The sequence below is a fragment of the Aythya ferina genome, assembly GCF_964211825.1.
Source record: "Aythya ferina genome assembly, chromosome: 20".
NCBI lineage: Eukaryota > Metazoa > Chordata > Aves > Anseriformes > Anatidae > Aythya > Aythya ferina.
In genome coordinates, this window is record NC_140318.1 from 6,006,813 (window position 1) to 6,028,303 (window position 21,491).

The 21,491-nt window shown below is 48.8% G+C and overlaps 1 protein-coding gene across 4 annotated transcripts in view; it reads left to right on the forward strand.

Moving 5' to 3' along the window:
- COL5A1 (collagen type V alpha 1 chain) overlaps window positions 1-21,491 on the forward strand; it is a 168,091-nt gene that overhangs the window by 18,793 nt on the left and 127,807 nt on the right. For 3 of the 4 annotated variants that reach the window (XM_084494108.1, XM_084494109.1, XM_084494110.1), the window contains exon 2: window positions 249-360. The exons of the other annotated variant lie outside the window; for it this stretch is intronic. In XM_084494108.1, the coding sequence (XP_084350234.1) occupies window positions 249-360 (112 nt within the window). The remainder of the gene's footprint in view (window positions 1-248; window positions 361-21,491) is intronic. 4 annotated transcript variants of the gene reach the window in all.

Genomic DNA, 21,491 nt, shown 5'->3' on the forward strand with positions numbered 1-21,491 from the left:
GGGGGGGGGAAAGAGAAAAGAAAGTTTTGCGCCGCAGGAGCGAGGCAGGGGCCGGGGGCCAGCGCGGTGGAGCGAGCGCGGCGGAGCCCCCGAGAGCTTTTCGCCCATCCCATGGCTTTATAGGGCGGCTGCTCTCCGGGGGGGGTGGGTTGGCGGGGGGGGGTCCGAGCTGCTTTTTTTTTTTTTTTTTTTCTGGCGTGTTTTCTTTTTTTTTTTTGCATTTTTTTTTCTCCCTGAATTGTCCCGAGCTGGTACCCCGTTTTTTCTGGACCATGGATACGCACACGCGGTGGAAAAGGCGCAGTTGGATACGGAGCTGCCTGCTGCTGCTGCTGGGTGCCGTGTCCCTCGGCCGGGCAGGTAAGAGGCAGGGGGACCCCCCCGGGACCCTCTTCTTTAGGCTTTGGTGGGTGCCAGAAGCGAGCCGGGGCCGCTGCGCCCTGCGAGCGGGGCTTTTGTGCGGGGCGAAGCGCTCCTGGGCTGCATTCCGGGAAAAAAAAAACCCTTCAGCTGCTCGGGTCTGAATGCCATTTGTCAGGGGGCCCGTAAAAGGGGAGGAAGAAAAAAAAAAAAACACCCTTAAAACAATAGTTTATTCGTCTTTCTTAAAGAGTCTGCCTGTTGCTTTTTTGTGTCCTGCAGCAAAAAGCTGGGACGTGTTGGCGGAGGCTGCAGCTCTTTATATGGCCGGGCGTGGGGATGTGTTTAACCGAGCCTCTCTTCTTGCACAGCTCTCCTCCCCGAGGAGCAGAAACTTTTGTCCACAAGTAATCTGCTCTCCCCGCCGTACATCAAAGCCCAGATCTCTCACACACACACAAAAAAGCTGTGCAGAAGTTCCTGCTCGGCTCCTCAAGGCGCGCTCTGCCCTCTCGCCTCGCCAGCCCGAATTTTCCGGGTTTCTCCTTAAAATCGTGGCTCCTGAGCGGGGCAGGAGGAAGTGCAGAGAAGAACCAGATGTGGAGCAGCACTGGGCGTGCAGCGAGAGCCTGGAATGTCACTTGGACAGCCAGGCAGAAGCGGGGCTGAGCGCTCGGTTTCACCAGGCGAGCGCTCTGGTTTTGCAGAGCGCGTTTCCAGAGCTCTGCTTTCCAAATGTCTGCCGTCCCCAGGGTGGATGTGAAATGCCAGAGCAGGCTGGATGGAGACTTGTGGAGCTGCTCTGAGAGTTTTGTGTGCTCTCAGGGCGTTTGCTGAAGCTGCAGCAGGCACTTGGTATTGGTGCACCGAGCTCTCTTTGGACAGTCCTGCGAGGGGACGGCTAGCTTGTTGGCAAGGCTGCTTCTGAAATGTGAAAAGTTGGAGTCGTGCAGGGTAACTTGAGAAATGGAGTAGTGCTCTGAAGAGCAAAGAGCTGAGATGTCTGGGATTCAGCATTCATGCTCGATATTTGCGTGCTTGCTGTCTTCCCTGGGCAGCCCAGGCAGTGGGGATTGCGGGGCTGGTTCTTAGCAGGGTGAACACTTGTGGGACTCTGTGTGTAGCAGCGTGGTTGCAGACTATAGTTTCTGGGTTCCTAAAACTTCCTTAAGAAAGGTGGCATATGAGGAATGCTTTCATTGCTGGTTTGCTTGCAGAGTTTGAGCAAGATGGGGAAAATAAGTGCTGGTCAATGAATAAAAATCACTGCCAGAAAAAGTTAACGGCAGTGGGACCTGCTGCTAGAGTAGTTCTCTCTGAGAGTACTGGGGTGATATTAGCTCTTGATTCCCTTTTTGTGCAGCCAGCTTGTCTGGCCACCCTGACTTTGTGTTAGTTGAAAACTGAACTACCTTCAGTCTCAACTATTTCAAAGGAAACTTTATGAAGTTCTCTTTTTTCTTTTGTCTGTGGCTGTGCTGATGTTTCAGTGGTTTCAGAGCATCCCTAGGCGTATTGCCTGTCAGTGTGTAACCTTCAGACAGCTTCAGCATAGGACCTAGCTCCTTTTCAAGTTAGCAGGTAACTTTTCTGGCAGTCCTGGGTCCAGACCTGGGCGGCAGCTGCAGGAAGCAGAGCTGTGCTCTGGCTGGAGCTAACGAGGTGATGGGTGGCTGGTGAGCTGTTGTAGGGCCAGCCCGTTGCTCCAAGTAATGGCTCTTGTAGTGAAAGCTTTGAGTTTTCTTAATGAGCCTCCTAATAGGGCATCAAATAATTTAAATGAGGGAGGAGTCAGATTTGGACTGGTGATGGCATTGACTAATGCTTTTTATAGCCTTTTAATCTTTCCAAGTTTTCTTGGGTTTTATTTCAGCCAGGATTGTTTCAGTTTCAGTTCAGTTGGTTGCTGTGTGTGGAGAGGTGAAGCACTTCTGTGCTCATCCTCAGCAGCAGATCCATCAGGTGTCCCCAAAGAAAGGGAGAAGAACCCAGGACAGAAGGCTTCCAGGGAAAATAGAGAAATCCCAGTGTCAGGAATGGCACGAACTGAACTGCCTCTGAACACTGCCCTTCCAGCTCACATTTTCCCATATTTTAACAGATGATGTCACACAAATCCAACCCGCAAAGTTGGAGCCTGTCTATACTTTTACAAATGCCTATAAAATTGGATTGTTTTTTTGGGTGAAAACTTCTGGAAGCAGCAGTTTCCTTTAGTGGTAGAGAAGTGTAATAATACATGGCATGCTCTTCAGAAGAAATAAAAATGCTGGAAATTATGAAGTATCCAGTTACCATCTGTTGCTTCTCCCCTTGGCTCTTCCCCAGTCATCCAGAATGAGCTAAAGAATAATCCTTATCCAGCCAGTTAGAAGTCCTTTTGTTTCATATTTTGCCAATTAAAAGCATTGATACTGTTTTACAAGAAGAAATATGACTTTAAGCTTGGAATTGATGGCGACTCTGATTTCCAGTGTAAAACCTGGATTATGCTGTCAGTGCATTGCCAGCTTGGAACCGGACTTTCAGTTAAAAGCAGCCCAGCTGTCAGCCATGCTCCGTCCAGGGGACGGGGTGCAGGCATTTGGCTTAGGTAATTTATTATTCTTCCATGTAAGCTGGGGTCAGGATGAAATCCCTCTGCAGGCCCTTCCCTTAGAGGCAGTTTTTGAAGGCTGCTCTGGCGCTCGCCTCCCTGCAGGGCTGGATGCAGGAGCTGGTTCCCGACCCATGATCGAGGAGCTGGCTCCCAGCAGAGCTAATGGGAGTGTTGGCTCTGTGGTCCAAAGCACAGCTGCATTACTTGGGCCACAATTCATTAGGGATTGGGTCGCTTTTTATCCCTGCTCTTTAGGTTGTAGCTCTCTAAGGCAAAGTCTGTTGGAGATTACCAATCCTTTCTCATGTGCAAAAAGCAATGATAGTGTGGACCTCCTGCCTGCTGGTGTTGCTGTGTCAGAGCTCCACTACTGGATCCTGGCATGTAAAATGTCCTTTAAAAGCAAGAGTAAGCCAATAAAACTGGTGGTGTTCCTAGTGCATGCAGATGTTCTGCCCTAGAACAAATCGGGGGGGCTGCAAAAGGGATGTGCATCCTTTTAAACGGGTACTGACCCCTGCCTCTCACTTTTTGTTGCTGAATGGGGATGGATTTCTCAGGTTCTTACCATGCAGAATAGGATTCCCCAGTGTCTCATGGTTACCTGTAGCTGCATGATGTGTTGTGGGCCGTGGTGATACCTGACCCACCTTTGGGGGTGATGCAGTGCTGTGGTTCCTGCTCTGAACTCCACCTCCTCTGCAGCAGGACAGTGATGTGCGGGTAGAGGTGTGAGCCTGGGAGCGAGCTCAATCTGGTGTAAAAACTCCATGAGACAATTGGAAGGTGATTAAGTTTAGTGTATATTACATGTTCTTAAGTCTGTCTCCAGCTTGATCACCGTGGTCTGCTTAGTGCCTGGGCTGGCTGTTGGCAGCTCCCAAGGGAACCTGTTGAAGTGCTGTTGCTGTCTGTGTGGCAGCAGTGCTGTCTGTGATGCTCAGCACAGCAGCTCTAATTTTAAAGTACCAGTTAGTTCCCTCAGAGCTCCAACACAAAAATATTTGCCGCTGTCAGCCCGGCCTTTTAATGGCAGGATGTCCTATCACCCAGCAGTGTGTGCCAGACTGCCTTTCCTCTGCCAGGGGCGATGGAGTGAGGTCCTGGTGCTGTTTGTGCCTCAAAGCTCCCCATCTGTCCCACAGCCCGGCTTCAGGGCATGGTTTCAGAGTATGTTCTCATAACTGCTTTGAATTAGATCTGTTCTTTAAGCCAAGACAAACTATTGCAGCAGATGCTAAAAAAGCAGAAGGCACTGCCGTGGCACATATCGCTAATGCAGAGGCGTTTGGGGAAGTACCATTTATAGATGCATTTTTAGGTAATGTGAGTTTTGTCTGGACTTCTGAAATAAATCAGGGAATGCTTTCCAGGAAACCACTCCTCAGTCTGAATTTTTCTTTGTCTGTAGCAGTAAAACAAATCAGCAAATGATTTTAAGTTACGTTTTCTACTTTTGTCTTATGCCCTGATCCTTCAGGCTGCTATTTGGGTGCTGGGACTGCAGTGTGGTGTGGGGAACGCATTGCGGGGCTGCTCTTGGAGCAGGTGGGAGCTGCATGGCCAGCTGTACTGTGCAAACGTGCGATTCCCAAACTTCAAAGAAGTGTGTTATAGCAATACTGGGAGTGCTTTCACGGAAGCAGGTTGAAGATCATGTGCTTTTGGGGCTGACAAACCTTATATGGGGGAATCGGGGAAAGGGGAACAGAGGAGCTGGTGTAGGTAGGGTGTGAGGTATCAGCATGGTGCTGCTGTGGATGTAGCTGGAGGACGGAGGGACCTAGGAAGGGCTGGGGGCAAGAAGCTGAGCCCGGGGCTGTTGGACAGCAGCAGACACTGCAGGTGCAGGGGTGGCTCTTGGCCTTGAAGGGCTTTCAAAGGGTTGAGCTTGTTTGCTGGCTTGCTTGTTGGCACCTGTGTTAGAGATGGTTAGCACGGTCTGTGTACACAGGTTTTTGGGTAGAGATGCCTGGTCCAAGTGAATTGGGAAGAACAAGTGCATTTTGAGCTCCTGTTCTGTTGCAGGGTGAATTGACTTTGAGGAGTAGCGGTCCCTATGGCTGTAGAAATCCCTGCTGCATTGCATGTGATGAAGTGCCAGATATATATTTGTATCCATGTGGCAATGTATATGCTCACCCAGTTTGCTTAGCAGGAACCTTATCCTTGGGAAGCAGCTATCCTATAAAACTAAGGAAACATTAAATTTGGGTTTTGGTTGAAAACATGATTACTTCCCCTGTGTGAAAACAGGAGAATGGAAATTCCAGTTTAAAACAAGATCATTATTTGGGAAATATACTACAAATGAACCACAAGTTACACCTCAAACTACATTCATGTGGAGGAAGACTTTCCAGTGTAGACTTCCCCTCATGCCTGTAGGAAAGCCCTTACTCTGCAGGTCTGATGCAGTGATTGAGGACACTCTGGGAATGCTGAGGCCTTTCAGTCATCTGCTGGAACTGGGTCAAGTTAAATATCTTCACTATTTGCCCAACAGTGAGTGTCAGTGTCACCACAAAGGCATGCGCACACAATTGTGCTTCCGCAGCTTGGCCTGATGATCTGCTGGGTTCCCTGAGCTATTGACATTTTGAGCTGCTTTGGAATAGAGTTGCCATATGGAAGGCAACCGTCTGACCTGGATTCATGGCAGGTCTGTCCTGTACGAGCAGCAGGGCCTGGAAGTGGAGCTGTGCTGGGACCCCCTGCCTGCCCCAATGTGGGGGTCCCCCTTGGATCAGTGGTGGCTGGGGGAGCCCCAAGGGAGGACCCGTGCCACAAAAGGCACTGCTCCTGCTGTGCCTGCTGATCCCAAACTTGAATTGTGCTGAGATGTGGACTTAGTTGTGTTCATCTGGGTAAGGGCTGCTTAGTGCCGTTCTTGGTTCTTTTTTGCTTGGATTTCTCTGATTATGACCCCCCACCTTATCATTACAGAGCTGTCAGGAATAGCACTGCTTTTATTCCTTGTTTTTGGGAGGGTGGCTTTCTGGAGAGGTTTTAGGAGACTTCAGGACAGGGAAACCTTCCAGATGAACACTGCTGTGCCTTCTGGAGAAAGCAGCGAGCCCCATGTCCGCAGCAGGATGTGGTGTGGTGCCCTGTGGCAAACCAGGGGGAGCTCAAGTGTGTTTGTGGGGCTTGGTTTGGCCCTGGGGAAAGCTCTGCCCCTTGTGCAGCGTTAGCTTCTGTCAGGAGCCGCTTTGTGCCTGAGGAGCAGAATTGCTGGCGTGATTTACTCAGGGTTTTAAGCCTCCTGATACCCATCCTTTAGCAGAAAATTACCCCGATGACCAAGACATCAAGACTGCAGAGTAGATATTGGAGAATGAGGGAGTGGGGCTACTGCATAAAAGTATTCTGCTGGTGAGAGTTAAAGCCTTCTGCAAACTGCAGGCTCCTTGGACCAGTGGCAATGAACCAAACCTCTGAAAGTGGCTAGACTTTGAGCATCAGCAGGACATGTAGCAGTGTCCTGAGTTAGCCTCACCGGCTGCGGGTGCAAACCTCTGACTAAGGTAAGCAGGGTGCTGTCCTCAGACCCTTAAGATCTTCTACCTTCTGGTGTTACCTGCTTTTTTCCTTCAGCTGTTTAGGCAATGCACCCTTCCTTTGCCCTCCTGGCTTGCTTGAGAGAAGTTGCTGGGACCCTTTTCCAGCTGCAGCCTGGCTTTGGTGTATATCAAAGCTTTTTTTTTTATCCTTGGTAGCTCTGCTGAAGCTCACGCGGATATGTGCTGAGTTTGCAAACTGGCAGTTTTCCTTAAAATTGAGACCTTTGTGTGAAACAAACAAATCAAGAAAAAACCAATATGGGAAGAATGACTAAAACCGGAAAAAAAGTTGAGACATGAAAGAATGGAAAAATTGTAACAATCTCATGTTATGTGGAAAAAACTTAGGTTGGCAATGGGGTGTAATTAGCCATTGGGTTACTGTCGGCAGATTTCAAGGCTCTTGAAATGAAGCCTAGCGCGGAGTGAACCATCCAAATGATGCCGTGGTTTCTCTGCGGACACGTCTGGAAAATCTTTGGAACTAAAATAAATGAACTACACAAAAGGCATTTTTGAGGTTGGTTGCTCTGAGTCTGGACTCTTCTCTCCAGAAGCCAGCAGGATTCTTTGCATCATCTGGAAGCTTTCACAATGTCAAGATGTCACTTCTGAAATTAGGAAAATGATAGTAATGTATTTAAAATGCAGAAGCTTTTCTTCAAGGTTGTATAAGGAGCTGGAAGGAAAAAGGATGGCTTGGGGACTGAATGAGTGGAGTGAGCTACACCAGTGCTCGTTCCCAAGCTCTGCTGCAGCTTTTCAGCCCCTGGGCAAGTCCCTTGCATTTCTGATGCCCTGGGGCCTGATCCTCTCTCCCTGCACAGAACCTGGCCTCCAGTCACTGCTGTAACACAAAAGTAAGGCTGGATGCTGATATGCCAGCAAGACGCATTTGTTTTCAAGCACTGAAATATTCTGAGCTCTTTTTCATCCCCGTGCCTCAGGTTATGTTCTCAGTTGTGGTCTGAGTTGTCTGCTTGAAAAATGCTTTTCCTCTGTGGGCTGGTCTCTTCCTGTCTAGCAACACTACTAGTGCATCACACGCTGCAAATCCAAAAAGGTTTGGGTTTTTGTCTTCAGACTTTGAACAGATTGTTCTTACAGTTTAGATGATGGGGAGTAACACAGAGCACCATGCCCTTACATCTGCTGCTCTCGATGCTCTAAAGAATTGTCTGTAAGTGAAATCTGAAGGCGGTGGAGGGTCTGTTAGGCAGCCACACATGCTTTAGTTTACTGGGAAGAGAAGCTTCTGGAAGCTGGAGGGATGGGAATGGAAGCAGGGTGCTGGATAGTGAGGCTGGGGCACCCTGTGGGTGTTGTGTGCTAACCCTGGGCTGTAAGGTGAGTGGATGTCAGTCTGGCACTGCCTCGGAGCTGGAGATGTTCGGCTCTTGGTGCTATAAGAAAGCAATTCCAGTGTGTTGTTACTGAATATCCCACCCTCATACAGGCCCTGGGCTGAGTGCATTTGTCCCTAATGAGTTTGGTTTGATTTCTTGTGAAGTCCCCCATGCCTGATGCTGTATTCCTTGTGATGCTCAGCTCATGAGGCTCAGGGCCAACTTCCCATCTATCTGAACAGGGTCTGGCTTTCACCTAAGGGACCCATGCACCCTATTTTCCTGGCAAGGGATGGGGTGTGTTTCAGGGGCTGTGCTCCCCTTAGGAAGCTGTGTCTTGCTGAGGATCTGGATGACCTGTGGGGCTTCAGTGCATCTGGGTCTGTTGGCTCAGGCTGACCCTGCGTGCCATCCCTGCCTGCATCATGCTGTGCCTCTGCAGCCAGGGAGATGCTAATTCTTTCAGAGTAAATAAAGTAATAATTTTTTTTTTCCTGGCTCAGCTTTTAAGCAAACTGTTGAAAGCCCTTTTCTTCATGCTCTGCTTTGCTGCAGCTTGCGGAGGGTGGGGGAAGCTGCGGCTCTGTTGGAAACGCTGCACCAAGTCAATGAGGGGAAACTCCTGGAGAGGAGAGGTCACCGAGGGGTCTGCTGCAGCCCCTGCTTGGAGGGACTCTCAGGAAGTTTTAGTGGCTGGATTTAGTTTCATTCACGCGTCAGCTGGGGTTTCTATTTTCTGTGTGGACATGCAGGAAAGCCGTGCTTCGGCTGAGAGCCTCACCGGCCCCTTTTCCTCTTCCCTTCCTCCCTCCACCCCCTTTTCAGTTTCCAGGACAATACCTCGGTAAGAATTCCTTGCAGCTGAATTCCTGGAGGTGACAGTGCCAGTTTCCCAGGATCTCTTGCACTTGTGCACCGTTTTATATGGACTTCTGCCAGTAGGGTACGAGCTCCTTGGGCTGCACCCCTCTGCTGTGAAATAAGCAGTGGGGTTGCATGGTCCTGGAGGGGCTGGTCCTGGAGGGGCTCATCCTGGATGTGCTGGAATGAGATGCGCATGCTGTGTGCCCTTGTCTGCTGCAGGGTAGAGAGCTGGTCCGAGGGCTGCAGTTCACCAGCTGAATAATGAGCGCATTGTTTGTATGCCCTTATTTCCAGCTTGCACCATTAAAAGTGAATAGAAAGGTCAAGGAGATGAGTCACGCTGAACACAAGTGTCATTCTGCTCAGAAGAAATGGAAAAAAAAGGAGCTTCCAAGCCAGGTGCTTCAGCTGGTGCCAGACAGCTCTGTTTCACTGTATTTTGAGAGTTACGAGATGAAATCTCAGCTGAAATCTGAAATGTTCGGGCACCTAAATGTTAGCAAGGGTCTGGAGCAGGGGTTTGGCAATTGTAGTTGCCAGGGGCTCAGAAACCAACTGCTGATGTAGGCTGTACACAGAAAAACCTGGATAATATTCTGGAAGCAGGCTTGTTGCTGCTGTACTGCTTCAGTGGCTTTGCAAAAACAAAGCTGGAGCTTGTTAGTAAGCTCCTCTTCTTCCTTGCCACTTCTAAATTAATGTGGTAACTCCTAATACTCAGGATGCTTTCCTCCAACACTTAGCAAGGCTAGCAGTGTTAAGATGCTGTCCTGGGACAATATCTCTTGAAAAGCTGGCAAGAAAAGGCATGGACTTCAAGCAGTGGGTCCTGGCTTGGTTGCTGCACCATCCTGGAGGGAAGGAGCTGCAGCATTAGAGCGGGGTGGTGGGATGTGTGAGTCCATAGGGTGCCTGGAAATCAGTGTGGGCACACCCTATAGTTTGCCCCCATCCCCCCTTTCCTGGCCTTAGTAAATGCCCTGTTATAAATTAAGCTTTTTTAATTTCCTGCCCAACAGATTGACTCGGTAAGCCCCAGGCAGCCGGTTAACCACACTGGCAGAGCACTGAAAATAGAAATGTGGCTCAGGGTTGCACTTGTGGAGGGGGGAGCGGTGGGCTGTGCATGGGTTAATGCCAAGTGGGTGGGATACGATGGGGAGTTGGCCAGTTTTCCTCTAATTGATACTGCTGGGGCAATTTCAGTAAAGGAGCAGCGGTGCCTAGGAGGCCAGAAAACAGAAGCTGGTTCAGCAGCTGTTAATGCTCATTTTAGGGGGATAGAATTTAAGTCCCGGGCTCTTGTACCTATGGGTTTCGCTTTTCACGTGGCTGAAATGCTCTCCTTGGGGATCATCAGCACTTGGGCTAATTGCTTTTTGCTGTCCTGGAAAGGAAGGACGTGTGGTGTGGGGGCAGTGGTGCTGGGGCACGCACCCTGCGTGTTGTCTGGTGCTCCTCTGGTGTTTTGGCAGAACACGAATCCTGAGAGGCTACATAGAAATGTTTACATTTTTGATTTCTAGCCATTGGATTTTTCTGCTGTGAAATCATTTCTCTGGTGTAAAAACCGATATTCCTTCAGAAAAATAACGAAAGCCCTCGATTTGTCCTCCCCCCTCAAAGCATAGCGTTAGTAGGAAACTAAGCCAACCACTTGCCTGTCTAATGCGAGATGATTTCCACAAGCAACTTCTGAAGGATTTTGTCCAAGCTAGCTGAAAATTCAATATACATTCCATTTGATGTCAAATGACGGGGAACGTGGGCTCTTCCCCTAATGATGTGGTGATTTGACCTACAGGTGTAGTAAGGCAGGGAGGAGTTGATGGCTCACAGCTCTTGCATGGGAGGATGGTGCCTGGTTTGTGCATTGAAGTCTTGGCTCTGATGTGTTGATATCGCGTGGCAGCGGACCTCTGGAGGTGGATGAGGTGGGTGTAGGGGGGTGGTTGGCTGCTGGCAGGTAGGACACAGCTTCTAGGGCTGGCAGAGCTGCTCTGCACTCCCTGCTGTGACCCTGCTGGAGCTGCCATGCGGGAGAAGTATGCTGCAGGGCAGGACCCGTGCTGGACGTGCCCGTCGGATGATTTTCCCTAAAAGATGTGAGGCTGTCCATCCTCCAGTTACAGCATCTGTTCCCTGGCCGTGTGCTGCTCAGTGTCTCGCCTTGGAAAGCTGTCGATTCCTTGAAGGATAAGGAGTGCTTGCCTGGAGCCCTGTGGCTGCAGATGCTTCTCTTAATGAGGCTGGTGTTGTTTTTCTCTTGATCCCTTTGGGTCTTCTGCTTTTTGTAACTGGGAGGGCAGATCACAAAGAATCCCCTTGTCGTTTCTGTGATCCAAAAGCGACGTGAGGGTGGGAGGAGGAAGCAGCTTTCATCCTTGTCACTGCCTTTTGGCACACGTGGGAGAGTGCTCATATAGGAAAACTGCTCGGAATGTTCTCTTGCAAGGGTTTGCAGGGATCAGGAGAGGCATACCATCACGTCGTGTACGCTTGGGGAGAAAGTCCCTCTCTCTGCCTCTCTCAAATGTTTAAATTATAACAATCTGTCTTTCTGCCACTGTTGGATGCTTTCCCTCCTGACCTCAGGAGCTGGGACCAGGAGGAGGAGCGTCCAGCCCCCAGTGCTTCTAACTGGCTCTGGCTTTTCTAAAAACTTCACTTCTGATTCCCTGCAGGACGCAAAACAGAAAACAATAAGGCCCATATCTGCTCTGGAAACACAGATTTTCCCTGTGCTCTTGTAATTACGACAGAGATAACAGGAAGCAGTGAATCCTTCATGCACTGGAGGTTATAGTCCTACAAGAAGTATAGGAAGAAGGCAGCAGGCATGCTCAACCCTTCTGCCAGAGCCCGTCCAGAGGGTTAAGGCTTCTGCAGGGTCTCAACAACTTTTTTTCCTTTTTTCTCCTCAAACCACAGATGCTCGCCCAGCAGGGTCTGACTGGGAGATGCTTGCTGGGAGCAGAGCTGAGAGTTAAGGGCCAGGCAGGATCAGCCCTTTGCTCTTCACATGGGACCCCACAACCAAGGAGCTCCACAGCTGCTGGCAAACAGCGGTGCCTTGCCCTGGGGGGTCGTGGATGTGCTGTGCTGTACCTGGTCTCTGCACGCAGCCTGCAGGGGGTTTACTTTGAGGGTTGAAGTCACCCCCGCGTGCCAGCTAGGATCTCACTCTGACCTTTTGGTGTCCGCACGCTGAGTTTTGCTGGGCAGAAGCAGGATTTTGGTGCTTGGCTGCAAGTCCTGCTCTTGCAGCACGCTGTGCTGCTGCGGGCATCTGCCCATGTGGGACTGGGACCCTTGGGGACCGCTGGGACCCTTAGGGACATAGCTGCTGCTGACCTGGGAAATTAAGGCAGTGACTTAGAGGGCATCATTAGGCCTTGGCCAGATGGTCTAGGGCCCTACTAGCACTGGGGACACATCCAAGTGAGAACAGACTGGCTGCTAAAATGGGCATGATTCTCTAGCAGCCTAGAAATAGCTGAGTCTGCCTGAGCAAAGCTGGCCACTTCAGGGTGTGGGTCTAGTTTTTTTTTTTTTTTCCAAGGATGAAGCAGAAACATCTGCTTTGCAGGGGTGGGGTGGGTGGATTTTGCCACATTATTCCAGGTAGTGGGCTGTAAGGAATGGACCTGGGGTGGGGTTTGGGGCCCGATGTACCTGCCCCTCTTGCTGTGACTTGGGTGGTTAGTGGTTGTTTGCTGATGGTGGTGAAGTGCAAATATAGTAAGTCTCCGTCAATGGTGGAAGGGCTAAAATATGTGGGAGATGAGAGCTTCTAGGAAACTTCAGATTAGGAGAATATCCCTGGACTGATTAAATGAACCAACTTGGGGCTCTTTGCAGTTCACAGGACCCTCTGTATCCTATTGCAGAGGGGCCTCCATGCCCTTAAAGATCCCTGCTTCAGTACTGTGAAGCAGAAATTACTTTAACCTCCTTTGGGACAAAGCTCTTCATCTGCATGTTGCTAATTTAGGATGTGAAGGGATAATCTGGTATGCATGCACGACTTCTCAGAAACAGATTAGTGCCTTCCTCGGTGGGCCATGGCCATATGTCAATGCCCCAAAGCGGAAAGGCAAGGGGAAAGAGGGAAGTGCATTTATTTTTTTTTTCCTTCTCCTGAAGGACCACTGTGCTTCTGTCCCTCTAGGAAAGGCTCTGGTTCATGTTGCAAGCTCCCCTCATTCCCCAGCTACAGGGTTAAGCTTCAGCTTTAGGATTGCAGGTCTGTGGCCTTAGGGTCACTTGGAAATCCCAGCTCCTGAGGATCTGTGAAATGAGTTTTCCTATGCTGAGAACCAAACCTGCAGATGTGCCACAAGCAATATTTGGGGGAGCAGATCTGTCTCAATACCTTTATTTCCATTTCAGTGAGCAATGAAGAGCAGTGGCGGGGTGTCAGAGCAGGCAGGTATGTCATGTCTGCGCAATGTCAATCGACGCAGGATTAAATAAGGCATGTGGAAAATTCTTCTAGGAAGCAAAGCACGGTGAGAAATAATCACTGGAGAGCTTGGGAGGTGAAATAACCTGCTCGAGACAAGCAGCAGTCCTCATCTGTGCCCCTGGAAGCCATCCAAATGATGGATCAGCAGCCTGGGAGGAAGTGGCATACTTGGCACGGGTGAGGCTTGCAGGTCTGAGAACATCCCGCGGTGCTGAGGAAGCAGCTCTCTGACTGCACTCAGATGTTTTGTCGAGCGTGAAGTATCCCTGAGTGAATGGAAGGGAGGATGTGGGCAGGGAGCTGCTCTGTAAGGCAAAATTGTCTGTGCCCCTTGGAGTAAAGGGGTGAGGAGCCAGTGGTCGCTGGAGGGGCTGCTGCTCCGCTGAGGTCTGGCTGATTTTTCTAAATGCTTGTGAAAACAGAGTTTTATGGTTGCTTGGAATGGATATGGGTTAGCTTGACCCATAATATCCTGGGTTTTAGTATGAAATTTTGTTCTACTGTGTGCATGTAGCTGTGCTCTTCACCTGGAACTTACCTGCATTGGTCCTGGTGGCTTTTGGCTGAAATGGGCAGAAGGATAAGAGAAGCCAGGATGGCACTGGCAAAGGGGAGAGTTCCTTCCAAGATCTCATGGGTTTGAGTCTTGTACATAGCTGGTATTTCGTAGAATGGCTGTCTTCATGTCAAAGTGAATGTTTTTTCCCTTGCTTGTTCTGGAAAACATCTTCATGTATTTTTGAAGGGAAGAATGTAGTGCATCTTTGCTCTTCTGTAAGGATGCAATTTGTTTTCCCGTAGTTATGAAAAATCTGCCCTTCCTCTGAGCCATAGATGATGGCACATAAAACGTACACAGATTGCTTTTAAGCTGTTGAATATACCCAATACAAGGTACTTCATTCATAGCTTGTTTTCCTGATGGAGAAAACATCAAGCGTGTTCCACATATAGATCAGTCTTCCCAAAATACGCTGATAACTCTTTCTGGCATTTGTCTTGTCTCTGGTTTCCCAAATACTTCACATCATTTGGCTGCTGCTATTGCTCAACACACTTTTTGCTCATTTGTATGATGAGTGGTGCTGGGCTGCTGTACTTATCTGCATGGGTTGGTGCCTCGATGCATCGCTTGCCGCCTTGCTCTGTATATATGTAAAAATAGCAAACATTCCTTACACACGTTCACGAATGGATGCACAAGTGATTGGAAGTGTCAGCATGCACTTTTCCAGATGGTAGAAGCATGTTCCTTCATTTACTTCAAATGTCAAACTCAATAAAATTAATTACTACCAGACTTGAACTGAAGTGATAGTGATTCGTGTCTCAGTTCCCCCAGTGTGGGGTGAAGTCGCATGCTGTAAAGAAGCAACAGCCTTCAGGAGTTAAAATGCAGTCTCTAGGCTGACTCCAGGCCCTTCTGTTGCTCTTGTCCTGTTTGTGGTTGCAGTGCCAGCATCCTGGAGCTTGCTGTGACATCTCTTGCTGCACTATAGTAAGCTCTAGCTCTACCCTTAATCTTTTGTTTTTCTGCTTGTCTGCCAGAGGATGCCTTTTTTTCCCCACTTCGTGTGCTTTGAAGTTTGCAGGCTTCTCAGGGGTAGCAGTTTTGGAACTACCTAAGCCAGGCAGGGCTGTAGAGAAATTGCTCTGGTCAGATGTTGAAGTTTCAGGGATGGGTGCTGGGTTTGGTGCCCAAGTTAGGGCAGTAAAGGACCGAATTCCAGCTTAGCAGCTCCGAGAGGATGCCAGGAGCTCTCCTGACCTTTGGAAACCAGGCCAGATGAGTCTCGAGGCAGTCCCATAGAAATCAAATCTATGAAAATCTATAGAAATCAGTAACGGTGTGTTAGTTTCTGGTGGCTGTTGTCTCACTCCTGTGGTTGGTGGGCATCTCGTGGCTGGCATCACGGCTGTCCTGCTTTTGGGAGAAGTGGGCAGAGCTCCGGTGTTTGGCATTGCATGCAGGCACGGGCCCAGGTGCAGACCCAGGAGGCTTCATCCTCATCCAGATCCTTGGAAACAACACCATGCATCTGTTTGGAGTGTTTTGTTTCCACCCTGTGCTTTGTCTTATTGTCTTAAAGTCTTGTAAGGGATTTTCGAGATGATTCCCTCTAATAATCCATTGCACCTCTAAAACACCACGGTTTCTTTTAGATCATGCCCTGCAGTATTTCTGGAAGGGAAGCACTGGTCTGCCGTTTACTTTGAGGAAATAGCTGTTATCAGAGAATTTCTAATGGTGGTTAACTTGGAATTCACACCCTTGAGGTCTCCATACCTCTCCAGCATCTTATCCAGGCCTGACACTGCCTTAGTGGCCACTTTTCCCAGTCTCTCCCAACGCTATCTGTGAAGGCTCCCTTACCTCTGGTACCCAGAGAAATAAACAGCCCTGGCTCCTCTTGCCCTCTATTGTCTCTCTCCTTTGTGTTAAGTACAGTAATGCCTCCAAGCTACCCCGGGGCTCCTCGGTTCCCATGCCTCCCCATCCCTCTCACAAAGGACCTCTTTTCTCCCGGAGTTCTGGGTGTTGTGGCTTTGCAAATGTGCCAGCGACCCTTAGCTCGGTATGAAAATAGCCCCTGCCTTTTTGTAGCTGTCACTTATTTTTGCTCCTTTAATTAGACTTGATCCTGCCTGTATTTTTTCCCTTGACCCTTCTCTTTTTACTGCAGTATGTTTCCGAAAAGCCTTTCGGCTCCCTTTCTACCTGTGGGTACCCAGCTGTGCTGGCTCACAGGCTCCTCTTTGGGCTGAGCTGGAAGTTTAATTGCAAGGCTCCAAACTTTCCCAAATATTTCCCGCTTGTGTGTTGTAAGGCTCCCCCGGGATGGGACTGCACACTTGTAGTTCGTTCAGAGTATTCTTCCATCTGTTTTTGCCTAAAGCTGGTGGCTATTTGTGTGACTCCCCCAGATACTTGTCTCTGGGTATTTTAATGCTGGTGTGATTGAATTTCAAATATTCCTGCTCGGTGGCATCTTCACCCACTCTGTCTGGTTGCTTTTCAAGTGTCACATCCAAACAAAGAAGGACCTGGAAACTCTTCTCATGCACAAATTGTCCTGTGTGGAGGCTGTGGTTCCTCTGAGTGTAGGAGAAGGATCCTTCTCTGCAAGAAATAGCATTGACTGCTGAAGTCTGACCAGAAATGTGCTGTTTTACACCATGTGGGGATCTGCCCTGTGGTACCTCCCTGATGCATAGCAAAGCTGTTTTCCCACCTCATCAATATCTCGTTAATCAAAGTCCTGTTCCTGGTGCTGATCGAAGCTTTGGCCTTTGCACAGGCACGGCATTGTCTGGGATAACATTTCCAGCTTGGTTTTCGGTGACCACCCTGGAAGTGTAAGGCTGGAGCAGCATCCCCTGGCCACCTGCCTGCCTTCCTTGTCCCAGCTGTGCTGCTGCTGGCTCTGTCAGCATGCTGATAAATCTCTCTGGGTCCAGCCGCACCCCCTGCCAAGCTTACTGACTTTTTCCCTCTGCCTTTAACTTTTTCAGCAGGCTGTGCTGCTGCTTGGAGGAGTTACCTGTGCTGGCTGCCACTACAAAGGGTGGATGCGATTAAGGCTAGCAATATTTCCGAATTTATCTTTGGGAGCTGGATATCTTTTTGGAGCATCCAAGTCTGTCACTTTGCTAAAGTTTGACTAAATAGCAGTGGTAAAAATAAAAATAAAAAAAAATCCAGTTTAAGGCCTCTAAAGCACATGCTTAATTAACATTTAGTGCCTAATTTAGGTGATAAAGGAGAAGTTTATTGGATGGTCAAGTTGGTAATGTCTGATGTGTGGAGCTGCAGATGGACTGTCTTGATTCATCACTGATTCCTGTGACCTTGCTCCTTGTTCACTTGTGTTATCCTGCTTTTGGTAAAGAAAACAAGTATTGTAAGCCCTTAAAACAAATAAAAGGCGATGTCAAGGTAAATGTATTATACAGCAGAGAAAACCATTTAAAACAAGGCTAACGTGTCAGGGCATTGATTTCTCTGCTGCTTCTTACTTATCTGGTTTTTACCTGCTGCAACATAGCGGTGTGGGCTGTGCTTGTACTGTAGTCGGGTAGGGTGCACATCAGTACCAAGCTGCCTTTAGATGAGCTGTCCTGGATCAGTATTTGGAAGCCCAGTGCTTCCAGTGGCTTCAGAGCTTGGTGCAGAAGCTGGGTCTCATTGCTTGTAGAGCTCAGGGCACTGATGCTGCTGTTAGGTATCTGAGGAGCGTTGCTAGATCTTTCTTGGGGCTCTCAATATGCTGTGATTGCATTTCTGAGCATCATGCAAATGATGCTTGTTGTGCTGTGCTCCTATACAAATTTGCTTTCTGATTACCCCCCTCTTAGGGACAGCCTCCACCAGCCTTATCACCTCGCCTTATTAAGTAAATTGCCACTGAACATATTGGGATTGTTTGAAAGCAATGTAATACACTTTCCTCGGTGGGAATAGGGCCTGGAAGAGTTGTGGGAACATATGGCTCTGCTAGGCTTCTGCATCAAACCTTAGCTCTGCTAAGCCATTTATTTACAAAGCTGCAGTTGTTTCCCTTTGGAGAATTCAGTTGTCTGATAGAAAAATGGTCCTTTAGTGCTACCAAATATCAAACAAGGCAAAGCCTGTGTTTTAATGGCCAGCCCATCAAGTGTTGCTCTTCTGTGGTTTATTGGCTTCAAATGGAGTTTTTCCCATATAGCTGTGGGTTTTTCTTGGTCCTTGGAACTCAGACCAATTCTAGGAGCCTTTTTGGCACCATTTCAGGCTGGGGGGCACAGCAGAAAAGTGGCCTGCAGTGAGCTTAATCTTTTAGCATCTCTTTAACTTGCTATTTTTTGTCTCAAATGTGGGGAAGAGTATGTTTGGAATTAAAATAGCTTTTCACTGCTGCTGGCAATGAGACTCAATTTTCTTCATCTTTGATCTTTTCCTAAGGCAGCACCAAGAGTGCTACGAGTTTGTCATTGTCTGGTTCTTGGTAGACCTCTGGAACAGCTCAGATTTGGATGAATCATCATTTTCTGTGTGTAATCTGTGTATAACTTTATTGTTTGCTTATGCTTTATGCACCACGGTAACTACGACCTGAAAAGCAAGTTATTTGCCAATAACACAGGAGGGAAAACCTGCTTTGAATGGGTCCCTGCCTTGCTGTGCTTTCCTCTGCCAGCCCAAGGACAGTGATTCAAAGGATGCAATGCAGTAAAATTGCTTCTAAATGTGCAAAGGGTGGCCCCAGCTGCTCTGTGGAAGACACCAATCCCTCTGTTGTCCTCTGCCAGGAGCGTGCTTGTGCCTGCCTTTATGTTGCCCTCTCGGTTTGGTGCTTTTCTCCTGCCAAGGAGCTGCCAGATGCCAGAAGCATTTCCTGAAACCACTTGGGGGATACGTGTATTGGGATACGAAAAAGCATTGTTACAGTGTCTGCAAATATTACAGGCCTGACTGATCAAAGTTGTGATTGAGCTCTTAAAACCTCTGAGTATGATTAAGGGATCATGCCATGAACCAATTCCAAGCAAACGAGAATAAGCTCAGCACTAGAACTCTCCCCCAGATGCTGAGGGGGAAAAATGTGTTTTTCTTTACAGATGTAAAAAGGATGTCCTGCAGACAAAGCTACACTGAGGGGCCAAAGCCCTTCACTTACCTATAGAAAGCCTTTATGCAGCACAAGTCACCGTGCTAGCTGAGTACTATGCAAGGAAATCATCAGCTGCTTTCGGTAGCTGGGAAGAAATGAGGAGAAGAATCTTTTCAGCTGCAGAACTTATTTTGTACCCTGTTGCTTGTGATGTGAAAGGAAGTCCTTGTGCTTGCTTTAGCCCCTCAAATGTAGGGGCTTTAGAGCAGCGCTGCATTGGCTGTGTGGAAGCTAGAGGAAGCCCATCACATCTTCAGCAGTCACAAAATAATTCTTCTGTTTTTGAAGAAATCACTTTGGAATCCGAAGCTTCAAGTATCGTCTAATTCACACAGAAGTGTTTGACTCGAGGGTTTTATTGGAGCCTTGGGACTGGTTCACGGGAAGGTTACGTAGTATTTGTCTGCAGTTTTACTAGGAGGGAACACTAATTGCTTTCTTTCTCAAGTTAAATGGGCTCGTGGTGAGCAGAGCTCTCCTTGCAGATACCGAGGGTCTCCTTTCCCTGGGCTCCCCAGGAGCATCTCACGTGGATGTTTGGATGAGCCACCAGCAATGGGTGCTGGTCCCAGCACCACCTCCTTCTGTGGGGGTGGCAGCTTCCAAATAAAACACAGGCTGGCTTTGGGGTCTTTCCTCTCTTCACATCTATCCTAGGGGTGGGAAGATCAACAGGAAGGAGGGGGAAATCTCCTCTGACTGTTCCAGCTTAGCTTTATGGCCCTAGGTAGCTTTGTTTCTGTTCCTTCTTTGCTGTGCTCTGATGGATTGTCTTGCTTTCAGTAACTTGAATCCCAGCTTTAAAGGCCTCAGGAGCACAGTAAACCTGAGAAAAGCAGAGGAAAGATATTCAGGATGTGAATTACATTCATCAGCCATCAGCTTGGTGGCATGATGTAGCAGTAGGGAGCAGGGGCTGAGGGCAAAGCTGTGAGCTCCCTGTACAGAAGCAGGCTGTGCTCCGGGTCTGGCCATGGCTCCCTCCAGCACGCTGCAGGAGAGGCTGTGATGGGGATGTTCTCTTCTCACCTCCTTTCTTAGAAAACGTGGAAAAGCTGGGGAATGATAGCTGGAGGGGTGGCCAGGCTGGGGTCTGGGCTTTAAGGGACTCAGAGTCACCCCCTTTGCAGGGGTTCAAGAGCATGAAGGGGTTTGGGTGCTGAGCTCGACTGTTAGAATTTGGGAGCTGGGTGCCTGAGCCAGGCTACAGGAAAAGGGATGGTGTGGAAAAGTCTTCTAATAACAGGATTGAGAGGAGCCTGCGTGTGCGTGGGTCCTGGGGCATCAGCTGCGTGGCTGGGGGAGCAGGCATGGGAAGGACTCAGTCTTGTGGCACCAAGAAGGGGTGTTCTTATCATCCACTTCATCAGTGTGCTTGGAGCTTTGCCTTAAAACTGGCTTGTGCACATTTTCTTCTTGAAGACCACCACGAGTGCCTTGGCACGCGTTTATCTCAAGCTGCTGTGCTAAGTGGTGCCTTGCTTCTGGCCACATCAAGCCCATGTGCTGGAGCTATGCTGGGCAGTCTGCATGCATCCAGGGGAAGACTAGTCCCAAAAGCTAGGATGTGAGGCAGAGATGTACACGGAAGTGACTCCTCCAGGGTCATAGCATAGTGCTGGTAATAGAGCTGAGAAAACTTGGCATTTGTGGGTATTTCTGCCAGGAGACCTCTTACCCTTTGCCCCTCGGTCTTCTGCTTTCCCAGCACGCAGCCAGCCACGGAAGTTTTAGCTCCTTCATCCCCTGGTGTCTGCAGGAAGATGTTATGACCTAGATATTATTCCCTTTTGACACTTCCCTCCCCTGGGCTCCCCCAGCAAGCAGGAGGTGACTGAAGCAGCACCCCTTGTCGGTGCTGCTGGAGGACTGCAGCGAGTTCTGTAACTGCCATTGGCCTCTAATTAGATGGCTAATGCCAAAGGAGCAATAACAAAAGGCCTTCTTTAAAACAAACCGATGTGAATAATTATGTAAATATTTGTCTGGGCCAGTGTTAGAGTCCTGGGAAAGCTTTTTGGATGGTTTTCTTGGATATTTCTTGTTAGCTTTTATAGTAGCATATTTCAATTTAGCTGCTATCTTTGGGTTTGAGTTCTCCTTCGTGTATAATGGAAGACCCGAAATGACATTTCAGTTGCTAAATGCAGCGCACTTCCAAGAACAGAAAATCATGCAGAAATCATTGCAAGCAATTTAATGGAAAATATCTGAAAGGGGAAAAATGATTGTGCAGCAATGAGTGATCCGGTGACCTGAGCTTTCTAAAAATCAATTCTTGTCCCTCTTTGTCACTGCCACAATATGCCCTGATGGCAGCTGTGGGTTTTAAGCAAAAAGCCGTGATTTTATAGGAATACTGCTCCATGATCAAAACCCCCTCACTTTTGAACTGGCTCCTGAAGTGGGATTTCTGTCTCCTGCTCCAGGTAGGGTGGTGCAGGGAGGGAGGAGGCTTTTGTAGGGTAATTAGCTCCTATTTGGCTCCTGATAGCTGTGTAATGGAGAGGCTGCTCTGAGTTAACGAGGGGGCTGATGGCTTGCCTTTCTCACCTCCTGACCCAGGGTCAGAGATCAGAAAGGTCAGTCAAGGCTGCACACTAATTTCGTGGTGTTGCACTAATGCTGCTTCCCTAGCTC